The sequence below is a fragment of the Phaethon aethereus genome, assembly GCF_964289735.1.
Source record: "Phaethon aethereus genome assembly, chromosome: 3".
Classification (NCBI taxonomy): domain Eukaryota; kingdom Metazoa; phylum Chordata; class Aves; order Phaethontiformes; family Phaethontidae; genus Phaethon; species Phaethon aethereus.
Window position 1 is genome coordinate 45,949,745 of NC_138576.1, and position 24,877 is coordinate 45,974,621.

At 37.6% G+C, this 24,877-nt stretch overlaps 1 protein-coding gene across 1 annotated transcript in view; it reads right to left on the reverse strand.

Annotated features, from left to right (window-relative positions):
* The window catches only part of MMS22L (MMS22 like, DNA repair protein), a gene marked incomplete at its 5' end in the record, with an annotated part of 96,329 nt that overhangs the window by 45,721 nt on the left and 25,731 nt on the right, over window positions 1-24,877 (reverse strand). The window contains 4 exons of the mRNA XM_081997733.1: window positions 13,163-13,672; window positions 16,151-16,377; window positions 16,801-16,920; window positions 23,272-23,334. Of these exons, the coding sequence (XP_081853859.1) occupies window positions 13,163-13,672; window positions 16,151-16,377; window positions 16,801-16,920; window positions 23,272-23,334 (920 nt within the window). The remainder of the gene's footprint in view (window positions 1-13,162; window positions 13,673-16,150; window positions 16,378-16,800; window positions 16,921-23,271; window positions 23,335-24,877) is intronic.

The following is a 24,877-nucleotide window of genomic DNA, read 5'->3' on the forward strand; positions in this document are numbered from 1 at the left end:
TAGCATAAATAAAGACTAAAACTACAGATGTGAAAGAAGTCATTCTAAGAAAACAATTTCTATTTGCCTTTTACTCTGTGTTCTCTGGAATTAAAAAGAAGAAATATCTTCATTGTTAAAGAAATGAATAGCACAACTTAAAAAAACCCAGAAAACCACAAATGCAACAGGTCTTTTTAAACCAAGCAAAAGTGAAATCCAAGGCATTGGATCAAATAAGACTTGAGGGTGCAGCATTCGATTTCTGTACACCCTTTGGAGTTTCCACTGTGCAATTATGGCTAAAAAAAATATTACAGTGTAAACTTAAGAGCTTAAGAAGAACAGCGTAATTCAGAGAATGTCTCAACTGCTCCATTTCCCACCAGTGAAGTCTGCAATATAACACAGATTCACAAATAAAGAAAGTAATATTAGGTTTGTAACTCACATTGGGACAGGGAAATACTATTTTAAAATACTTTGCAGTCCTTTGATTTGCTAATTGTATTAATTGTTAAATGTAAAGACCGAAGTTTTCTGGTGCAGTTGCATTGGCAAAAAAAAAAAAAAGTCTAAGAAGAACTGAGCAGTACAGCAGTGATTTTTGGGTCCCACACTAGTAACATCAGTGATTCTTGGATCATTCCTTGAAGAATGAACAGCAGCCACAGAACTAAACTTGGACAGAAGAATAGGGGAAGCCAGGTAAACATTACAATTAAGGTAAAAATAGCAGTTTGTGACTTACTGTTATTTGCAGCCGGTATAAATATACAATATGTTCAATGCACACAAACCGAAAAGATGGAGGATCCCTCATAGAGAGCTGCTCTGAGTTTACAGAGCGCAGAAGAGATCTGTATCATCTTTGCACACACATTCTAACCTACACCACATAGATCTATTGGACCTCTGTATCTGGCCGTTAATGTTTTTAATAAGAGGACAAATATATTTCCCTGTAATAGAAAGCTTCAATAAAGTATAATAAAATCAGATGTTTAACACACGCCAATGATTTTTAACAGATTATAGAGGTGAGATGTTTACTGTGAAACTTTTTTTAAGCACTAAAGCACAGATGTGCTAGAGCATGTCATAGGCAGCTGGCAAAGATGAACAAAAGGTATTCACACCTATCATCTACAGATGTGTAAAAAACCCCAGCACACATCTCTTCCTCAATCACTTAGAAACCATCTGATATGTTAATGACTCCCCTCTCTCCACTTCATTCTTCAGACATAAAGGGGTCCCATTTAACATAATCACTTAATAACAGCAAAGTGATGGGTATCAGAACCCTAATTCTTCTAATATTTGCAAAATCCAGTTCTTTGTAATAATAATAACACCATGATAGCAAACTGTAAAACTGTGTAATTATACTTTAATTGTATTGTGAGGCATGCATTAATCACAAAGTTTAAGTACCAAGGATGGAATTATAATAATTCTGTAAAACAAATTTAAGCTAGCTAAGTAGGTCAGAACCACTAGCATGCAACAGGAGACCTCTGGGAATTTATCAGTTAATGGCTATTTATGTGCAAATGAGTGCCCTCCAACCCTCCCAAATCCTGTGTAGCTGAAGGGTATTTCTGTTAACCAGGAGCATGCTTAACTGCTGAGGCATAAATTAAACCATTTATTGGAATGATTTTAATTCTTCTCTCCCCCCACCCACTCTTACTACTCCCTCCACCCTCACTAGCAGCACAATCTACAGTATTAATTTACATGGAGATAGGATTGCTGAAGAGTTTTCAGAAATTACTCTGTTTCAAGGAAGAGGGGAATTATATAAAAAAAAAAAAAGAGAGAGAAGGAAGAAAAAAAGAGCAAGAGAAAAACTTTCAGTAAGACACAGTAGCAATGCTATACTTAATTTTCAAATCTTCCAGAGGGCACGTTGAGTTATTAGGAATTCCAGAGGTTCAGTATCACAGCAGTGCAGTGGAAACCCTTTCATAATGAACTCTAATGAAATGAAATCCTGCTTCATGTTCTCATGTTCTAAACTTGGAGAAGACAATAAAGCTCAAGGGGGACTGCATCAACTGCATTTTCTTTCGTAATGCTCAGACTGTACACACATCAAAGGTTTTCTTTCAAGAAAGAAAACAACAAAAATTTTTTGGCTGCAGGAAAAAACACCTTCAATTTGGAGTTTTACTTGGAAAAAAATAGTCATTTTTGATGTCTTAGGAAAATAGGTATCTTTACAAAATACTCAGAATCAAGACATACTGAATTTTCACTGTGATGTAAAATGGGGATGATTTACAGACAATATAAATGATTTCTCAACATTTATAATCATAGCAGTAATTCAGTACAGGAAGGTAATGCAAGCATAACCTCAAGATTCATTTTTAAGCATTTATTTTCTTGTTTGGAGTTTCTTTTTTCTAAGCATATGCACACAATTTCCTGCAAAACCTAGGGTCCCAGAATAATAAAACAGTAAAAGTTTGATTATCCTAACATCAATTAACCATAGCTCCCTGTTACCCTAAACAGGGTCACGTCTCCCCAATGTCTAATAATTACATTGTAAAATCCCTTGATTGCCTGAACATATTCATCTCCGTATGACATCTGGATAATCATGGCTGTGCTATAGTTAATTATTATTTAAGAGGTGATCACAGTGCTTTACTTTCTGATGTCATCTTTGCACCTAACACACAGCTCCACGTAAATGTACCACACTGAACACATGCAGCACTTCCGGCCCAAATCAAGCTGCTGTAGAATACCCTTGAATATACAGGTGTGGAATTCAGAGACATTCCCTGGGAGCAAATCTTTAGCAGCTTTAAAATATTTTAGGCCTGGAATACTTACTGAAGTATTTTCAAACGCACATCGCCAATACTAATCAATGTATTCCTGTCTGGGAAAAGAAAGAGTGTCAATGAAAATAGTTGCTTTTATTGTCATGGTTGACTTTTTGTGAGGAGAACAGGACTGCAAAAAGCAGTAGAAGAAAACCTCATTGTCCTGGCAAGCACATAGGTAGTTGCTCGTTCCTCCCTTCTCCTGCCCCTCAATAAAAGATGACACGAATCCCTGGCTGCAGCGAACGCTCCTGCTGCGTGCATAATGGCTGCCGTGGCTGCCTGTGTAGTCCCTGCATTACCATAGAGAGAACCAGAAGGTTTCTGTTGCTCAACATGGATTTGCAAGGACACACATTAAACCAGAGACTTCATACTACTCACTGATAACAACCAGAAATTAATAAATGAACAGAACTATTTGACAAAAAAAAAGTTCACTGGTGTGTTTTCAGAATTAGCACAGCTGTATTATCAGAGCCTGCAACAAGCCCAGGGTTACCTCTCCGTTCCCTACAGTGAGGGGCTGCAGCCTTGATTGGCATTGGCAGGCTCTCAGCACTGCCCTAAGGCTTTAATTAACCCCGATTAGAGATAAAACAGGGCCTTCTGGTTGTGAAAGAGGAGAGAATAGACAGTACCTTCAGCTTATCAGAGAACTAAGCAAACCACAAACTGTTTTCACCTTTCTCTTCTTGCTCTTCCCAGTAACAATGTCAGGAAGGGACCCCAAGAACATTGAGATGATGCACGATGTACATGTTGCAGAGGGTGCTCTATTCTTTCCTTTTTGTTTTTATGGAGGATAGGGCAGCCTACTATTTCATTTCACATTACGCACATTTTCACTGTCCCTGGTTTAGTACCACTGGAAAGCAAGCTGGAGCATTTAGGCATAGGCAATTAATGGCACTTGGGACTTGCTGCAAGCCAACTAAAACATGACAACACACACACGTACATGCCCTGTATCAATTAGCTTTCTTTAGAAAATGTCTAAAAAAGCATTTTCAAAGTAGTTTTCTAGACAGATTTCATGACTTGAACACAAAACCACTGAAAACGTAGCACCCCCTTCAGCAGGGCTGCTGAGCTGTGCACACAGTAGAAGCCACCCTCACACTCCCATCCCAGAAATTCCAAGAACCAGTAGGATACAGCAGCACTAAACAGGTTCAACTTCCCTCCGCCCCCTGCTAAGAGAAAGGGGAAATTAAAAAGAGCGTGGATACTACAAATCAAAATGAATGACAGATTTCCAAAGTTAAATTTTATGGCAGATTACAGTTTCAGGTACGGTTTCATCACCCTCTGATTTCACCGAGGTTTTGTTCTGTAAGGAAAAGCACAGAATACTGTTTAGGAAGCACCCTTACTAATCAATCACCAGCTGCATCGAGCACTTCTTAATATCAAATCACAGAAACATAAGCGAAGGGCTGCGTAGCATCTTGGGAGTCATTTAGGAAGTTCATCTCAGCAGTCTGGTACGCTTAGAAAGACTAGCCCCTGGTAAATGTCTGTCTAATACATTGTCTAAAAAGTAAAAATTGAAATTCGATTCCACGACACTCTCTTGCAGCCTGCCAGAGGGTTGACATTGCAGCCTACTCTAAATAACCACACTAAACTTCTGCCCCAAATTAAGACAATTCCTTCTTCATGGCATGGAGAACAACAGACAACTTGTCGTCTTTGCAACATCTTTTTATATGTGCTGGATAACATCTAGCATGTCTCCCTTCAACCTTTCTTACCTAAAATCAGTTCCATCAAACTCCTACAAACTTCCTACTCTCATCACTCACTTCTGTGACTCTCTCCAATTTTGAATTTATTCACAAATGTTTTGTAAACTGACATACAAAACTACAGCTAAAGACAGAATAAGCAGCTCCTCTCACCTGCATAGGTTTTATTAACACAGCCCACAATGATGTTTAAATTTATTTATTTTTTCTTAAGCAGAGTCACCTTAAGTCCTGATTCCTAATATACAGGCTGTGCACATGAAAGAACATCACTGTTGCAATAGTTAGCCAATGGACAGATTTCAATCAAATGTCAAATAATTACTTTCTTACAGCCACTATGTTCTTACAAATTTATGTAGATAAATATCCATTAAAACAGTGGTCAAAAATAAGTACCACCCCCAGCCCCTCCACTCCCTTTTTAAGATACAAGGGAATCCACCTGAACTACCATTCATAATTTGGTTTCCCTCCCTACATGAGGCAGAAACTGTGCTAAAGCAGGGACAAAATAACGTATCCTGCAGCCATCCGTGCTGAGCAGGCAGCAAAGTCTACAAGTGAGAGCAGGATGGACAGATGAGGTAACAGCCATGGCAGCTACCTCGCTTCAACCAACCCTGGGTGTGGGTAACCCCTTTGGTTCTCTCACCTCATGGTACATACTATGTCCCCATACTTTGACAGTATGGCTGCCATGCTAAGCATTGCACATGTTGTATTAGCATTTCTCCCTCCTAATTTCAGTACTTGGCCTTCACTGTATTGCCTCTTGCTGATGATCTTTTTTTTCAAAATACCAAAGTAATTTTAAATTCTGCTTCTGGTCTCCATTTGAACACAGAGAAATATGCTATAATTTCTGTCCACATACAAACTCAGACAAACTCCGTAACTCATTTTCATCTACTACAACTAGTTGTGCTAAACAGTTCCTCATTTTTGGTGATCTGAAGTGATACCATTAAACATGGACAATATTAAGATAATACAAGTAACACTGAAGCATCACACTAATTACGTTCTTTATGAAAATTTCCTCTCATTCCCATAGACCCACACCAATTTAATAGAAAAACTGTTTGTACTTGTAAGACTGCTGCTATCTTTTCTCTTACTTTTTTGTTACGATACCCAGAAACAAGTAAACTGGAAGTCGTTTTATGTCCCAGAAGAAATTTCATCATGAGCGAAAGCATCCCAGGGGAAGAAGAATCAAACAGCATATACCCAGAAAACAGTAAACAGAAAACACAGAATGTATTTAGATTCATCCCTTCTCTTAATTTAGTCACTGGTTTCATGTGAATGCGCTGGTAGGTTACAGCTGTCAGTAACAGAATCTGAAACAAATTTGGAAAAAATGAAGCAAGTGGCTATTTATCAGCATTGTAGCTATTACTCAGTTTCCAAAGCACCAGTGATGGAAGTAGGGGGTGCAAAACCCAAAAGCTTGCTCTACTAACCGAATCTTTCAGAACTGCACAAACTAGTACAATCTGTGTTGTGTTCAGTACCAGGCAGGTGCTTTGCTTGCTTTCAATTTTCCTCCATTGAGACAAGTATATTCATGTGCTCAGTTAGCATAAGGATTCTCTTTGGAGTTCGTTCAGATTCTTTTCTCCTCTTTAAAGGTCCACTTTCTTTAAAACATGCAGGCACAAATTAATTCTCATCTCCAGAGATCACCTCCTTTCACAAGGGCTAGAAATGAGAGAAGAGTACAAAGGGAAATATTTTGTGTGAAGCAGACACACGCATGTATAGTTCAGTGCATGTAGATGACTTGTCTAACTGTTCTTGAAGACGACAGTGGCTTGCTCTTGTCTCAAAATGTACACTTGCTATTTTATCAATCAGGTTTGAGATTCTCTGCTAAGAGAAGAGACCAGAAACATACAGGAATACATGGGCAGAGGCACAGAGTGGACTTCGGTATGCTAGAGAGCCCGAGAACGTCGCCCTGAGCCGGCTGTCCATCCGTTTTCTCCATCCTCCTGCACAGACTGTCAGTAGGAGGCAGCATTGACTCTGACAGCAGCAGCTCGGCACAAAGTAGTCGGGAGCTAGCTTCATTCTTCCGTCATTATATAAGCAAGATGACACTGTTCTCTAATCCAGCCAAAGCTGATAAGTACCATCAACCTGTCACTTCCTACATTTCAAATTCTAACATTGCAGCATCAAAGAGTTTTTACATTTCGATTTCTTTTGCTGGCAGCGGTCGGTAGCCTCTCATTCTCCCACGGTGTTCTAATGCAGCATTTGCACACCGGGGTTACTCCCAGCCTGAATAGCAGGTCATCCCCTACTCACTGAGCTCATCTGCGGCCCATGTGCTAGGCAATTTAGATCCAATCAGCCCTTATTTAGCTCAAGAGTAATGAGCAGCATAGTGACACAGACTTAAGCCTGACCCTCAGGACACTGCTCATCAAGCAGTAAAACTGTGACAAAATCATTCATCTTCCACCCGCTGGCAAGAAATAATACTCGCACTCACTGTATTACTTTTTCAAGATATAGGGAAAAAAAAAAAAGTCCTGAATTTTCATGATGTGAGACATTAATTTGCAGAAAGCTGAATTCCCTTAAACCCCCCTGTTGCTATGAGCTCACCAGGGGGAAATGGGCCTTAGGAGACTGAAATGGAATAAAGAAAATTGCTTCAGCTTTCTGTTCATTTTAAATAAGCCTTAAATCTGACAAGAGATATCCTAAAGAGAGAAGAAATATATATCTTGTAAGGTAACGAAGAAACAATCAAAATTAAGAGATTAGAAGGCTACTTGTATATAATGGGTTTACTGGCAAAAGTATTTCTTTGTTTAACATCCACAACAAAAACATATTCCATATGAAAAGCCATTCTCACACTTTATGTGAGAATAAAAGAAGGAAAACTGAGAGGAAAGTTAATTTGGGGAAAATAGTTTCAGAAGTGAGACACTTCCATCAGAAAACAAATCTGTGCTTTATGTCCTTCAGGGAGCACGTATTTCTCTAAACTACTGCAGGGTCCCAAGCAGCAGGTTCCTCAGTACACGTGGATATGATTTTACTCTCTCTTTTTGGTGGATTTACTCTATCACAACAGTAAGTCTTGTACTGCTGTCAGGTAGGCCACAGAAAGCTTATGTGGATTAATGTTTGGTAGATAAAATGGATACAATGGATGAAATTCAGAAAAGCATTTTCATCTGTAGCACCGGGGACAGAGCTGTGTATCTTCATGACTGATGTCTGAGTACTAGACAGGAGTTTCTTTAGCTTTGGGTATCTATCAAGACTGGCTTTGTTCAGGCATCAACAAACAGAAGGTCCTTTGACAGCTTCTGTTGTTTCAGTTTGTTCTTAAAGTGATTCTAGAATGGAATAGAGTAGAAATTTTCAGTTGGAAGGGACCTACAATGATCATCTAGTCCAACTGCTTGACCAATTCAGGGCTCACCAAAAGTGTTAACGCATGTTATTAAGGGCATTGTCAAAATGCTTCTTAAACACTGACAGGCTCGGAGCATCGACCACCTCTCTAGGAAGCCTGTTCCAGTGTTTGACCAGCCTCTCGGTAAAGAAATGTTTCTTAATGTCCTGTCTAAACCTCCCTTGGGGCAGCTTTGAACCGCTCCCACATGTGCTATCACTGGATACCAGGGAGAAGAGACCAGTACTCCCCTCTCCACTTGGCCTCCTCAGGAAGCTGTACAGTGCAATGAGGTCGCCCCTCAGCTTCCTTGTCTCCAAACTAAGCAAGCCCAAAGTCCTTAGCTGCTCCTTATAGGACATTCCTTCCAGCCCTGCCACCAGCTTTGTTGCCCTCCTTCCAAGGCAGATGCTCTCTATTACATCTTAAACACCAAGGTGAAATTGATTTTAATCAATTATTCAGCTCTCACGTGGCCATCTACTGACTCAAAAAAACATACAGTGAGTAGTGGAAGTGAATATTCTTGCAAACCTGAACCAATGCTAGACATACACAGGATCTTTCTATAAGCCAGGTACTAGGTACACAGCTTCAGTGCATGTGGTATCTCATTTCATTCCTTTGTACAGTAATACTCAGAGCACAGGACACACAATCAAAACACCTGACGGTTTTAGCTAGTCATCTCTGAAGATCAGAATACAAGGGACAAAGGTGTAAAAAACATTATTTTAGACCAAAAATAATTCCTGGGGGGAAAAAAAAAATCTCAAATCCCACATAAAGTAGGAGGAAAAGAAATTCAGTTTTAACTACCAGAGCCACACCTTAAGGCAACAACTGTAGCTAAAAAGACGTTCACTACTCCCATAGATGCTTGTAACAGCTTGCTTTTAAGGATTCAGACACAGGAAACCTCTCAACCTCTCAAAATGCTGCTACATTCTAAAGCAGTGCTTGCTTTCCATGGTCTAAAGCATTTAGAGACTAGATTTTCTCTCCACTCATTCAAACCTCAATATTATTAATGGAATAAATGAACTTTAAAAAAAAAAAAAATCTAAAAATACTTTAAACCATAAGTCAAGTTAGCACAGCAAGGCATCCTTGCTCCCCAAGCATAAGATCTATGTTGTAAAGTCAAAAAGGAAGGACTTGCTTCCTTTTCCACAGAGGTAAACAAAGTTCATAGCAACTTTTAATGACTTTCTAATGGTCATTCATTAAGCCTAGGAAATCTTAGCACCAAACCAAGATCTTCTGACTCTCGGTTCAGTGGTTTAGTAAGAGTTGCCCTCTGTTCTTATCAGAACATCATAGCTGGTAGATCTAAATACACTCCCGGGATGGGTAAGAGAAGACTCCAGCTCTTCCAAACTCTTCTGGATACAGTTTTGCCAAGTTCAACATCAGAAAATACATTTTACAAAGGCTAACACTAAAATTCCTGAAGGGTAAGAAAAGGAGGAGGGAGGGGGGAAGACCTTTCTATTCTCCTCCTGAGCTTATCTACTGACTTAGTAACAGAGAGGGGGAGAGAGGCTTCTGTTGGTCTGGGAAAGCTTCCCAAAGGCTGTTTTGATGGCAAGTGTACCACAAAAAAAATTACAAATAACTATACGTTTCCATAGCAAAGATATGCTGGATAATCCATTCCTATCATGATTCCCCTCACAACCTCAAGGCTAGACACACTCTAACTGACAGAAACATCCAGTTCTGCTGTTATCCATTGCCCAATTATTAATGCAACTTTTAATTAGAGACAGGTTTACTTCATTACTATTCTTGCAGAGCTTATGAAATTTACACAGGGAAATTTTCCATAACTTTTCACGTCCTTCCACACTGGCAGAATAGTACAAAAGGGCATAAATACGCAAGAATTGTTTTCAAAATAAAATTACCATTTATTATGTTATTAGGTACATCCCATTTCTCCTACAGGAATCAGTAGCAACTTTCCCTGAAACTAGGCAAAGATGTTTGGAGTACAGCAGTGATTTTATACCTGGGCATGTACTTGCATTTTATAATCCCGTAACTCAGTGCCAATACACTACAAAAACCAAATGCCAGGATGACGATAATGAGGGAAAGCTCGTGTCTGAGCAATACCTGATTACAATAAGAGACATTTTAACATGTTTCAAGCACTTCTTTTAAGAATAACATATTGCAATGCTGGAACCTGCTGTTTCCAGGCACTCGGCAGACTTCTCCAAGTCTGTGTCCAGTTTTACAGTGAGTTCTGGCAAATCCATTAAATGGCTATATTTTTATTAACCTAGGGTTTCTTTTTGTGTCATGAGGCACTCAGATGACAGGTGGTGCTAGAGATTTGGAACAAATGAAAGCACACACGGGCAAGCATCTTGCATTTATCTTTCATTAAAGACAAAAATCAAACCAAGATTCTAAAACACTGCTTCCAAACAGAAACAAAAAATAAAGGAAAAACTTATGTCTGAAAGAAGCTGAATGCTCCAAGTAAACGCAGAAAGGAAACGCTTTGCATTTTTATTTTGGGGAGTTTCTTGATTGTTTACTGTTTATTTTACATACTTTTTTAAAAAAGAGACTGTATTAAAATACAATCTTCATACTGAATCTCACTATGAAGATCAAATACTTCGAAGTGCCAGCAAGTAGCATCTTGTTTCCAATTACCCACTCACCACATATAAAAAACTAATAAAAATGAGTTCTCCTGCCAAGTCATATTTCTATTTAAATATACGGACACCAAAATAATCATAATGATAACAATTTAAAAAGTGGTTTGAAAAAGCTTATTTAAAACCATTTAAGCATAGGTAAATATAACAATCAAAAGCTACCAGTACACTTTCTAGAAGACAAAAGAAATACAAGAAAAACCTGGAAAGGGTTATTTTAAAACACAGTAGTGTAAAAATGGTGGAGGTAGGGGTTTCTTTTCAGATGCCTTTTAAGAAAAAAGAAAGGAAGAAAACAAGTGCACTTTCAAAATCTTGCATGCCAAGTTTTAGCCCAGAGCAAGTTTTCACTGCTATGCTACAAACCCTTGAAAATAAAGGTTTATAATGGAAATGCTGACAGACCCTTAACCATAGCAGCATGAATAGCTATAATTAAAAGAAGAGCTTTTGGCTACACCTCACTCTGCAAATGAAAGAGTGCCATTTTTACAGTATCCTCAAATAAAAGCAGCTGGGAAACCTGGAATATGATTCTAGCAATCCAACAATATATGTTAAAGGGGACTGCTAAAACTATTTGACATTTTAAGCTTTAAATACTGAGGCATTTAGTTAACGTAACCAAGTCAGTATTTTCATAATGCTACTTAATCAGCAACAAAGAATGCTCCTGTGAGCCATCATCTGGGGTTAGCAGAAAGTGGCACATGAAGTTATGATTTCCTAACAGCCTAGAGGGAGCCGCTTCTCTCTTTAATCAGTGATCTCACTTCCTTCCGACCTGTAAATTCCCTGTCATACCGTTATAAAATTATTAAGAGAGCAGTGTCCAGAAAAATTACATTTATGAAAGGCCTACTATCTTATATCTGTCTGGATCTTAAAAACGAGCATTGAACCATTTCATCCTTTTCAGAGTTTGCAGACAGACCAGGCATAATCAGCCTGGTTAAGCCAACAGTAGTTTAACATCTGGTTGGCACAAAGTCATCCAAATCTTCTCAACAAAGCAACTGTTTTTAGTGTTGTTTTATTTGTATGGCAACAGAGGACTATTTTCAGTGAGTCTGTTGAAGTGGGAGAGAGAAGCAGTAACATTCCCCTGTTCCATACAACTAGAATTATGCCTCTCTGTTGATGGGATAAATAGGCAGGTAACAGTAACCAAATGTATAAATACAGAAGCTGAAATAAGGAACAGTTAAAAACAAGGCTCTAATAATCTCTCTCATACCAATTAGTATTTGAGCATGTTTGGCAATTCAAATATTTCAGCAGACCTGCTTTTTGTAAGAAAAGGTGTGAATACTGTCCTGTACCTTGTCCGTGACAACCTGAGAAGTCTGTAATGAATGTCTGCGCCCTCCTCTGTGTGTTACAAGAAGACCACGTAACCCCCAACTCTGGAAAGCTTCAGAACAATGCCAAGTTATGAAACAGGCAACTTTTACACCAGTCTCAAATTTCTCCTTATTTCATCTTCAAAAATCACACAACAAATACTGTGTATTAGCTAATGGAGAAAATGTCAAAGTATTTTTGAAATCTCCTATTTATTCCAGTAAATACATTCAGTTGAACTGAAATAATAAATAATAAATCAACTAAACTTAGTTTTGTGCTTCATCTTTTTTCAAAAGACTGCCTGAAAAGCAGTTGTCTTTGGATGTATAAGCTATTGACAGCTGCAGTCAAACTACTAGACAATAACAAAGAACCTAGTTAAACAGAGATCTTGCATATGGGCCTGACTATTCCTATTATGCACTCTTCCACAGCTCTTTCCACTTATTTCAGTCTTGCACATTTGAAGTAATGGCAGATCAATAGCTGCCTCTTAATATCTTATAAAAAAGGCAGTTTGGGCTTCAAACTGGAGGACTACCTCTGAAAGGCATCAGCAGACAAAAATATGCTTATTGAAGGGTACTGTGGATGTTGAAAACTGAACTAGTACATCAAAGTAAAACTGCTTGAAAGTGGTAAAAATATGATTTCCTTCTTCCCTACTGAACCCCAAACGTATTTACATCTCCATAACTGTTGTATTTGATTGCAACCTTGGTGAAAGAGAAAAAAATAGAATGAAGATTCTGAAAAATAGAACAGATTCACTAAAAACAAAACAAAACCCCAAAACCAAATACTACAACCCCCTAACTTAAGTAATTTAGTACAGATAATAATTCTGAAATTTCCTGTGCCAAAAGATAGATAGATGACTTTCTACAGAGCCACTAATTCATACCAAAATACCAGGGATATCAAACATAATGTCCTGAAATAGTAAGGAAACATTTCTAAGATTCTAAATGCAGTGAGGTATTGGTGGATTTTGAAATTTAACATATCATTCACAGTCCTCCAGAGATTTCTCTTTCCTTTTACTCTATTTCTGTAAGAAATTAATATGAACTAGCATTTATAAACACAAAAAACAACCGTCTATATCCACAATTTAACTAAATAACTTACCGAAGTCTGGCTAGAACAACCTGAAGAAAATTTAGGACCATACTCAGTTCAGCTCCTCGACAAGCAGGCAGCAGCATAGTAAAGCCATCATTTAGCAACTTTTCCTCAGAAAGGCTCAAGTAGCAGCTGGTCTCAAACACTTCTTGGACACCATCAATGTAGGTTGAAAGTAGAGTCCAGAGATTTTGTTTTTGTGTATAGTCATTTTTGGTTACTAAAAACTCCTTTGCCTTCTCACGGAAAGCATTTGAGAGTTTCTCAGCTAGGACACTAATGTCCATGTTCTTCTCAACATAAATCAAAAGGAAAGCAAAATGGCCTCTCCAGATAAGAGCTCTCTGAGACACAGTGACAGAAGATGAAGTCAGGAAATCCAGAAGATCCAACACTCGACTCACTATATCTTCTGTCTCTGCAACAATTGCCAGCATGAGGAACAGGTTAAAAAAGTTCTGCAGCCCCACTTCTGTCAGCTCCTGCATTCTTCTCCGATGGAACTTAGAATAAATCCTACATTAAAAAAAACAAACCAAACAAACCAGGAAACAGAAAGTTTCTTAAAGTATGCAATTTTCTATCTGCTTGATACTCTAAAATTCTATTTTCATGCTTTTAGTTTACAGTTATCCTCTTACAATAACCCTTAATTTATAAATATCCTATTTTCCCTCCCCTCTTCTACTGTTTTGGCTAGTGGAACAAGCATGCTGTTTCATTTTCTTCTCCCAATACAAGGTACACATTAAGAGTTTTCAATCTGAGGTAGCCTAACTTTTCTCCTTTATCCAACCTCTAGTACAAAGTTCAGCACAATGTTATGAGCAGACTCTATTTTGTCTGTGACAGGTATCCTCCATACCATGCCTTCCTTCATATCAATTGAATTTAGCCCATCAGGGCTGCTAGGAAAGGAAGTCGCCAAGTGGCATCTCTTAGCAACAGCAAACAATTCCTGTACTCCAACTTTTTCCCTAGAAACTCCCTTATTTCCATGTAACACAAAGAAAATTGCAAAAAGACCAGGGACGCTCCTTCCTTTAGCTACTGATTTCTGTTCTTATGTTATACTCCCACAGCTGCTGCGATCAAAGGCTCACCTACCTAACCATCACCGCAGCAAAGGGGAGAGGAACATTTCTGATGGAAAGCTCCTTTTCTCCACAGTGCTTTGCCAAAGTCTGTATTGACCTGTACTGCACACCTACGGTATGTACTGTGGACTACAAGTTTGGGAGAAAACAGGGAAACTGAAGTGTTTGGGAGAAAAACCTCTCTCAAGAAGGAAGATGTTCAGAAAATTTAAGCTGTATTGCTCATCTGACAGTGCTGAAGTCATACATAGCTGATGGTGAGCAGCAGTACTACTTCGCAACTTTAAAGTGGCTGACAAAATGCAGAAAGCTTTTACACAGGTGTCTTTTCTGTGACCTTTGCTCAGATCTGGACTTTAAATAAATGTCACCGTTCCTATGACAGAGGAGTAAGAAGAAAATGGCTTGCTTAACTTTTTGATTTGTGCGTTTAAAACATTGGGTATATCGTTCACCTTTAATTTAAAGTGAGTTCCACATACAGTAGTTAAACATCCATAAATGATGTTTTCCTATTCTGTCACCTGGAAAAATAGTTGGAAATGGTGCTGAGGTTATCAAATCTAGCCACCAAAAATTACAGCAAATCCAATTAATGTTGTTTGGTAGTAAATTATTACTGACAGGCATTTACGTTCTTCATGCATCAATTAATGCTTGGTTAGCTGCTGAAAACAGAGTTCATCCCAAAATCATAGCTGTAGGCTGTTAAATTTTGCTACTTGTGTAATTGATTTATTCAAGGTAGAAATGATGAATACTGGTTGAGCACACTGACACAGTGTATGTTGTGTATTATTATTCCCCCTCTTAAATTAGGGAAAGTAACAAGCTATAACAGTACAAGAATGTAAGTATAATTTTTTTTCAGTAAAAACAGAGTAGGCTAATTAAAATTACTAACTAAAGCAAGACACTGATTCAGCATCTAACAACATATTTGCTTCTATGTAGTTATAGTAATTTTTAAACCTGAGCTTCACTGACTGTTAACAACTCATGAAGTGTACATAGTCATTACATATATTTTCCTTTTCTGATAGCCAAGATAACCCACCCTTCTTTCTTGGAAGAAACATACCACATAGCTTTCTGCATGTGTGTGCACATTTTTAATATATTTATTACTTGCATACAAAAATATTTTATTAATACATAATAAAATTATAACTAATTTCATTGACACTTAGAAAATTTTTAAAAAATCAAAACAAAAATCCCAAAACAAGTCTCCTATATCCAATGAAAAAAAAATTTTAAAAAGTTAGCACCTCTAATGATCAGTACAACCTCATTACTATAATAAAAGTTTTAAGGCTTCATTAAGTATATAAAACATCAGGATTTTTACTTAGAGCATATATATTTTAAGTTTTTTTTATATCATGACTAACCATACTTCTTAATTAGCATGTTTCAAAATTAAATGAAAAATTAAAACCCTCACAAAAAAAGTATTGTGAGAAATTTTGGAAAACATGAAAAAGAAAATGGAAATATAAATGAAATTGCAGGCCTAGCAAGAGCCAGTCTGCATATTTTTGGACAACACATGGCTTACATGCAGCTCAAACAGAATTTCTGCACCTTAATTACATTACCTGTCTGGCAATAGGGTTGTACCACTGCAAAGGTTGCCAGTGTACCAAATTCCTGGCCTGTGGGACAAAGTAAATAATCACAGGCTATGGATGCCAAGGTGATTCTTGGACCCAGCTCTTGGAGCCCGTCACAGCCTCAGCTGGCAACAGAAACTTCAGGGAACAACTTTCTTCTTCACATCCCCTTCAGTTTCTCATGAGCACAGTACCCCGCTTTGCTTTGGTGTGTGGCTGGGAGGACCATGCACTCTGACTAGACCTCTTACAACATGAGGCAAACTAAATAGCAGCCATACCGTCCTTTAATTTGTTTCCAAGGATGCATGCCGCAGTTCTCTGCCTCTTCCTTCATCATCCGTGCCAAAATGCTGAGAAAAATGAAGTAACTGTTGCTGGACTTGTACAGGGTGGGGATCTGCTGTTCACAACAGCAACTTTTCACCAGCTCAAGCATTGACAGGGAAGTTTTACTAGCATTTGCCAGACCCTTCAGACCAAGCCAAGGAACAGTAAAGCAACTGTTCTAAAAGAATAAACAAAACCAGAAAAGATGATAAGTAACAATGAATATTAATATTCCAAAGGCAATAAGATGCAGTCCTTCACAGAAACAAAAGGACGTGTTTCTACCACAACTCAAAAAATAAAAATGCATTGTAACTGTGCAAAGTGTTTTTACAAGATCTTAAAATCAGTAGTCCTGATGAAAAATAAGAGTACAAATACATTATAATTCATTCTATTGCGACACAATGTAATGGACCATAACATATACTTAAATATGATTTCTTAAATAAATGTAACAAATTTAGGGACACCGCCATTGACGAGTCAGTTTTACAAAAGTGTAGCAATAAAGACTGGCTAGAGGAGAATCAGAATTAATTGCTAAAAATCAAGGACTATCCACATGCAATTTTACATTTTTATATATTCATCTACTTACCAGGTTCTTGCTGTAATAATCCCAGAGTATGGTGACAATAGACAGGTTCAAGTCCCAGAAACTACACAAAGTCAAACAGCACTGAAGATGCATTCGTAAGTGTTCCTCTAACACAGCAGTCTTGAAAAGGAAATAAAGAGTTTATTGCAGGAGGGGAGCAGCACCTTGTCTATGCATAAACTCTATACTACCAGACTATTAATTTCCTAATATAAAAATTATTTTTGATTATAAAATGTTGAGTAAATTCATTTGCTAATACGAGCAATGAACTATTATATAAAAGCTGACAATTACATCCTGCAATCCAGCCAGGATAATAGTTCATCACGCACCATTTCAGGCATCCGCAGAGTTGTAGACACATTAAGATAAGGGCCAACTCAACATTGTGAGCCTAAGTTGAAACATGACTGCATGGTACAGAACCTCACAAAACAGTAAATGGGGCATTAGCTATACTGAATGCATAAGTCAGCTGAACACTTAAGTCCAAAGAAAAGTTCATTCACCACTGATACAGAGGAAAGGTGCAACTATTTCGAGAGCTCATGTTTCTCTTAATAATATTCCAAACGGGAGGATATTATTTCCTGAATCATGTTCCTTCTCAAACCTCTGCAACATGGCTATACTACTAACATCCCAGACAACTCTAAATCAAGGGCAAATAAGTCTCTGAACACCAGGGGGGAAAAAAGAAAATAGACAAAAAACTTCACACACCACATTTTTTTGTATTCATCAATTCCAAATTTTGCACACAAAAGGAAAAAGGCTCATAGGAAAGAAAATAGGAAATTCCAAAAAATTTGAACACAGTGAAGCATTCAGGTTGTAATTGTGGGATACTGAGAGTGGGATTTATCTTATCCAGCTTTTGATGTCAGCAAAACTGGACTTGCACTGGAGCTAGGATACTAGGGGCTCTATGCTGTGACTGAAATCTCATGTTTAATCCAGCCTATTTTAGACATCTACTTTAGGATAATAAGTATAGGATGATAAATCCTGGAAGGACTTTATTGTCTCCACTAACTATAAAAGTGGTTTAGTGAACCAGCTTGTGTGTAGTTGTCTTAAGTGAAGACTTTTATACATGTAAGTCTAACTCATGTCTGGTATAGTAGTGAACTTGTTCTGTGACAAGAGAAACTCCTGACCTACTTCTAGCTTTCCAATACATCTAAACACTATACAGGCCTGGAATTTCTAACAGCATAAAATAAGCTAAAGAGGAATAAAAGGGGTAAGAAAAATTTTTTAAAAGTTCAGGATTAGTTTTGTGACTCAAAACCATAGCCCAAGGAAGGGGAATGAAGGAAACTATGCCTCAGATAAATATTGGAAAGTTATCCCCTTCGGTTCCAATTACAGTGCTAGGGCCTGAATTATGTCCCACACTCACCCAGCTTAAGTTTAAAGGAAAAAAAAAAAAAAAAAAAAAAAGAAAAAAATCACTGATGCCAGGTGATGGAAAAAGATATGATTATGTTGTGCTGGGGTTTTTTCTTTTTTTTTTTTTTCCTTGTTTGGTTGTTGTTGTTTTAAAATAGTCTTTCATTAAGCACCTGTTACTGGAAGAGCAGGACCTCTTCTCTTACCCACAATGCTACTTCTTATGGCTTACTATGTCTTAGAGTTGCTTTTTTTCATGTTTTCAATGCTACGCAAAGGAATTATAATTCATTAACTTATCTTTACCTGGCTACACATTCATGTGGAAAACATTATTTGCTACCATTTATCAGATCACTGTAAACAATTACACCAATCATCTACAATAACTTCTAATCATGTTTGCCTTCTCTTCTCATGAACAATTAATGTAGGGCATATGGCTTCTAAAGCAGCACATTTCTAAAACAACTTGAAAATTGAAAAGGCATTTTCAGTTGCCATAGAAAATTACACATTCAAGACATTATGTATAACAACATGTGAAAAACACTGAAGTAGAAAAGAAAGTCTTCAAGAGAGACTTATTAAAAGATGTACAGAATAATAGTTCAAATATAATAAAAATGCTTACAAATGAAAGGTGATCCTCAAGTATTGTTTTTATATATGACATAAGTGTAACTACTAAATCAGTAGTCTTCCCAAAATAACAAAAAACAAGGGACAGAACTGCAGCCATTTGCAACAGCTGCTTTTTTTTTTTTAAAATGAATAAAAGCAAGAGTCTTGATATAAAACAAAAAACTGCAGCTGAACATACCTATTTCTCTAGAGAGATCTACCCAGTTATGAAAGATATAAAAAAAACCGAAACCCACCCCAGACCAAAACACACACCCTTTAGAAAGAGAATGCTTAGTCTTGAAGCTGTAATTTGTACATAGGATTATGTTTAGGATCTAATTCAACAAACATTGACTGCTTCAGTTTAATTAATTCAACAATAAACACGGTATTGTGAGCATCTTTAATTTCAACCATTATTTATCTGTCCAACAATAGTTTTAGAACAGTTTCCAAAACCAAGATAGTACTGAAAGCTTTATCTCAAATTTAATATGAAAGAGTTCTCCAGACTTCAAATATCCCTGGGATTAATGGATTCTCTCATTGCTCTTTTGCTTAAAATGGTCTCTTGCACTGCTGGAAATACTATCAGAACTCTTGAGGTAGTCAGCTTTTAATTTATCGCAGAAGGGAGGAACACCAGATACTATCAAAATGATAGTACTATCTAAACACAATGTTTTTCTCTTATGACCTCCTACTGCAGTAACAAAATTGGTTTCGTAGAACTCCAACAAATACTTCTGTACCTCTTTTAGAGTAGAATTAAACAAAAAATATAGTGAAGGTATAACAAAATTGAAGCAGAAATGAAACAACATGAAGCATTTATTTTCTAAAATGTGAGAAGGCTAACAAGAAAGACTACTATTAGTTCTTACGAACAAAAAAGCTTCTGATTCTCACTTACAATAAAACTTTGTAAACACAAATTCATCTTGTACTGACAATCCATAAAATTAGTCAGTTTGATTTTGCTAAGTATACAAATACAGCTACGCTAATATTCTTAGTACAACAATTTTCATTTTGTAGTACAAATAGAATTCTAAACCAGCTCTACTTTCGTTATTAGCCCAGTAACAGAAATCTAAATTACAACAGAAGTAGGGAATACCTCATATAACTAATTTCCCCATAAATGTCCCTTTTTTTGTGATACAGATGGGAGATCTTTCATGCAAGCAACTGTCTCCAACTCTATCCATCAATGATTATAAAAAAAGAGAGCAGTTTCTGGCTGAGAAACTAACCCAGTCTGCCAACTGTTTGAAGCTGAAAGGATATATCCAAGGAAGCAGCACCCTACTCTTGCCCAGCTATCCATTACTGCTCCTATGTTTATTTACAGCCCACAAATAGAGTATTTTTCCTTCCCATCTCCATTGGTCCCCTAACCTAAACAGCACCTTCACATCTTTTCCTTGCTCAGACGCAGGGCAACTAACATTATAAAAAGAAGTAGTTCCTACCTGGAGACAGGGCACTGCAGCACCCCTCTGCCTCCTTCACCTGGAAATGGGACAGACACCTTCCTCAGGAAGTCTTTACACCCTCAAACTCAGGCATATGCTGGATGAAGGTGGCTCAGACTCTCTGCTGCCCGCATGAGGGCTGCCCTCTTTGTGCTGTGGATCACTAAACCCAACAGTTTTACTGAAACTACCAAAATGCTGCAGGTTTAACACTGGTTAGTCATTTTTGCATCCCACTACTTAGCTATCCTAAGGATGCTAAAGCTAACCTCAGCTTCTGCTGATTCATCATCAAAGGTGAACATCCTTTTCTCTACTTTCATGATGTTCCCTTACCCTCAAAATCCATGTCTGCAACAGTGCCTATTAAATCATCTTTTCACAACATAGAAGTTGAAGCTTACATGAAGAGAAATTAACAGTTACTGGTAGGAGAGAGATTATTAATTTACATTACAAATGTATGATCTGCACCTTTTTCAGATGTTTTGAACACACAAAACTATGCATACTTGATTTCATCTCCATTTCCCCCCCCATCCTTTGTATATTGCCATTCTCCTTCCGAACATGTCTAGTCTACAAGCTTTCGAAGTTAGGGAGCAACAAGCACAAGTGGATTATAAGGTTGATGGACATACTGTGTACTAAACATGATTAGTTTTTAAGCTCCCATACACTTAAAAATGAAGTTTCTAACCACCAATTCCTGACCTCTCTTGCAAATGAGTGATTTGGCACTATCATTTCTTCTAACTTATTTTGCACAGCTATTACTATGCATCTCTAGTATAGATAACAAAAGGTATATGCTGAAAAGTATGGCTCAGTGTCATGGTTTAATCCCAGCCAGCAACTAAGCCCCACAAGCCACTCGCTCACTCCCCTCACTGTGTGATGGGGGAGAGAATTGGAAGGGTAAAAGGGAGAAAACTCATGGGTTGAGGTAAAGACAGTCTAATAGATAAAGCAAAAGCCGCACACGCAAGCAAAGCAAAATAAGGAATCCATTCACCACTTCCCATCAGCAGGCAGGTGTTCAGTCATCTCCAGGGAAGCAGGGCTCCACCACATGTAACAGTTACTTGGGAAGACAAATGCCATAACTCCGAATGTCCTCCTTTCTTCTTCTTCCCCCAGCCTTATATGTGCTTAGCATGATGGCATATGGTATGGGATATCCCTTTGGTCAGTTGGGGTCAGCTGTCCCAGCTGTGTCCCCTCCCAGGTTCTTGTGCACCCCCAGCCTACTGGCTGGTGGGGTTGTGTGAGAAGCAGAAAAGGCCTTGACTCTGTGTAAGCACTGCTCCGCAGCAACGAAAACAGCCCTGTATTATCAACACTGTTTTCATCACAAACCCAAAACATAGCCCTGTACTAGTTACTCTGAAGAAAATTAACTTTATTCCAGACAAAAACAGCACACTCAGGTAGCATTTACTAACAAACTCAAGCCAAGTGTTCATGGGCAGTATCATCAATACTGGGCTGTTGTTCATGCAAAGAGCACCATTCTCCCTTTTGCTTCTTCCTGCTCCTCCATGTTCCATTTCAGTATTGACTTCTTGATATCTTACTATGCTTCTCATTCCTACATTTTCTGGTCTCAAAAATACTTACTCAGCAGATACTTCAGAGATACAAAATGATAAGATAAAAGGTAAGAGTGACCACATGAAGCTGACAGATCAATAGAGGAGGTGGACATGTCTACTAGTAAAAGCAAATCACCTAGGCACTGTCAAGAAGGCTGGTGTCAGCCTTCTCTCCAAGCTCCTCTCACAAGAAACTTCTCTCCAGTTTCTCTCACAGAATGGTAAGCATCCAGTAAGTGATGTTATTGCTGTAGTTTTAATGTATATATACAGTATTTGTATTCAGTTATATACTGTGAAATCATTCAAAAGGAGTTAACCTTTTAAGCTGAAAAACTATATAAACAAATTTTAGTTTATGTATAGCATGATTTTTCAACTTTTTAATACCCTATCTGTTGTTTCAACCATCCTAATAAGTACAACACATCTTTTTGTAAAAACTGTAGTTGTAACAAGTATTGTTCCATACTCCAGCTTCAACCACAGCTGTTGCTACTGCATGAGCAAGGCAGTAATAATAATAGAAAAAGAACCAATTCCTTTTCTGTTTTCCACAACAGAATTTTGCAGGTTTGTTGGGGTTTTTTTTTTATTTCATCTGAGACCAAATAAAAAAATAAACATGGTTATTCTCATCTTAAGCATACACAAATTAAAGAAATTATTTTTATAAGTGTTTCTGATACAGCATTTGCAATTTGTACCATGCAACTTCAGAAAAAAATTACAGACTGGCAATGTAACATATTTAAGAATATGATGAACAGCATATTTAAAAGTATTTTAAAAGGAGGTCAATTCTGACCTCTGGGCCATGAAGCATTGCATTAACAGTTCTGCAGAAAGAAAAATGATAAGGTATGAAATGAGTGCTCAGAAACTAGAACCTTATCAGTAAGAGTTTGATTCAAGCCTGTAAGACAAATTGCTCAGCAAGGCAAGTCACCTTCCTGCTGTGATGAGGATATAGCTGAATTTTCAATGTAACTGACTATCGCCCTCATCATGTCTCCTCAACTTGATATCTTTACATTCAGTATCTGGTTTACATTTTCTAAGCATCCAGTTCTTATTCTGAATACATCTTGTCTGAGTAGCCATATACCTACCCTTCCAGGATAATTATCTTTTTCCTTTATCTGACAATTTAGCATCAAGCACAACCACTTTAAAGCAAGTGTAACTGCTAACAAGGAGGGAACTCTATACCGCCATAGTTCAGCTACGTCAAGGATGTTCATTTACCTGTGATAAAAACACTAGAATACCAAAAATACACTTGTTAGTTGGACTTTGTTTCACGCACTGTCTTTTCCTGAAAGCATCCCTGACACTTTCTTTGTTCATTATTTCTTCCTTTACACACTTACTTGAGCATCAGTGGATTTTTTTAGGAGTTCTTCCACAAATTTCCAGTTGGATTCCTTCTGTTTCTGAAAAATAATGATTATCAGCATGAAATAGCATCTGTATTCCTCACAGGAATCATTATGTAATGACATGAAAATAAGCAGGCAAGAGATTTCCACAAATATTTCATTTCATGCCTGCATATTGTAGTCATAACTGAAAACAGCTTTGTTGTTTTAGGAATGTAATTGGTACCTGTCCTAAAAATTAGGCCTCAAAACCAAATATAGAGCTCAAAATAAAAAGTACACAATTTAAGCTGGTTTAAGTGACTCATTTGAAATCCCAACCTTCACCTCTAGTAAAGAAGCAAAACATTCAGGCATTTTTTGATTAGTACAAGCAGCAATTATGTCTTACAATGTCTTTCTTTAACATCGTGTAAAAAAAGGAAGATAAGTAAGAAGGAGGAAAAGGTATCATCTCACCTTGTTTTTTGCTTTTCAGTGAAAAAAAACTACTTCTAACTCATTTTTCCCAAGCCAAGCATTAAGGATTGTTTCGGCCAATTTTGTAAGGAGTTGGCCAGATAGCAATGGCCTATATAGATAGAAAAAAAATATAGGGTGGGTCAACTATGCCCCAGAATTCATATTCTTCATCTTGGGAAGACAGATGACTATTCATCTGGATCAACTAGACGATACTAGTGAAGTAAAAGAGTTGCATGGCGAAGTATATTAAAAAGGAAGAGAAAAAAAATATATTTAGGGAAAGGGGAAAAGAAAAAGGTAGAGGTTTTGCAACTAAGGCAACCAGGAAAAAAATAAAAGGCAACTTTTACAATTCTAGGAGTTCCAAAAATCATCTTACACTCAGCTATGTATATAGATTGTGTAGATAATTAAATGCGTAAACATAGTACTTTCATCATTGTCCCGCCTTACTCATTCCTTCTGCTATCACAACTGTTAAGCCTTGTAAATTATTCTGCAGATGTCTGTCCTTTAAATGTCTGTATAGAGCTTACAATAAAGAGCATCTTTTGCTTTGGTAATTGAAGTATAACTACTTCCCAGCAGCAACACCATTGTGCCCCATCATCCTCTGCTACTGACTACACTACTTAATGCTGTGATTTGGTGACAATTCCACACAGAATTCCAGAGAGTACCAAGAGAATTTTAAAGAGGAGCTCTTTAAAAAGATGCACTAATACTTATGTAACACAATTTGTCTACTTGGTGGCTTTACATTTTTGCATGACAAGAAAAAGAGAATTCTGAAAGATTGCCAATATAGCAAGTTGCAGTCTGTAGACTGTTTATGGAACAAATATGAATGAAAGGTCAGATCTGCAGAAAGTTACACTAAAGCTGTTATTTCATGATTCAGGAACTTGAGCAGTATCAATTAAGGAGCTCCCACTGCTTCCTCCTCATCCTGCCAGCTGCTCTTCCTGCCCTCACAGCTGTAGCATGCCACTGCTCAGTTGGTTTGGTACTTCTGTTTGTAGGACACAGTGTGAACCAGATCAGTGAAACGACCCAGAGCTTTAGGACAGAAAGAAAGAATTAAAAAGGGAGGTGGGCCTGACCTAGGTCATAGAATAGGGACACAAATAAT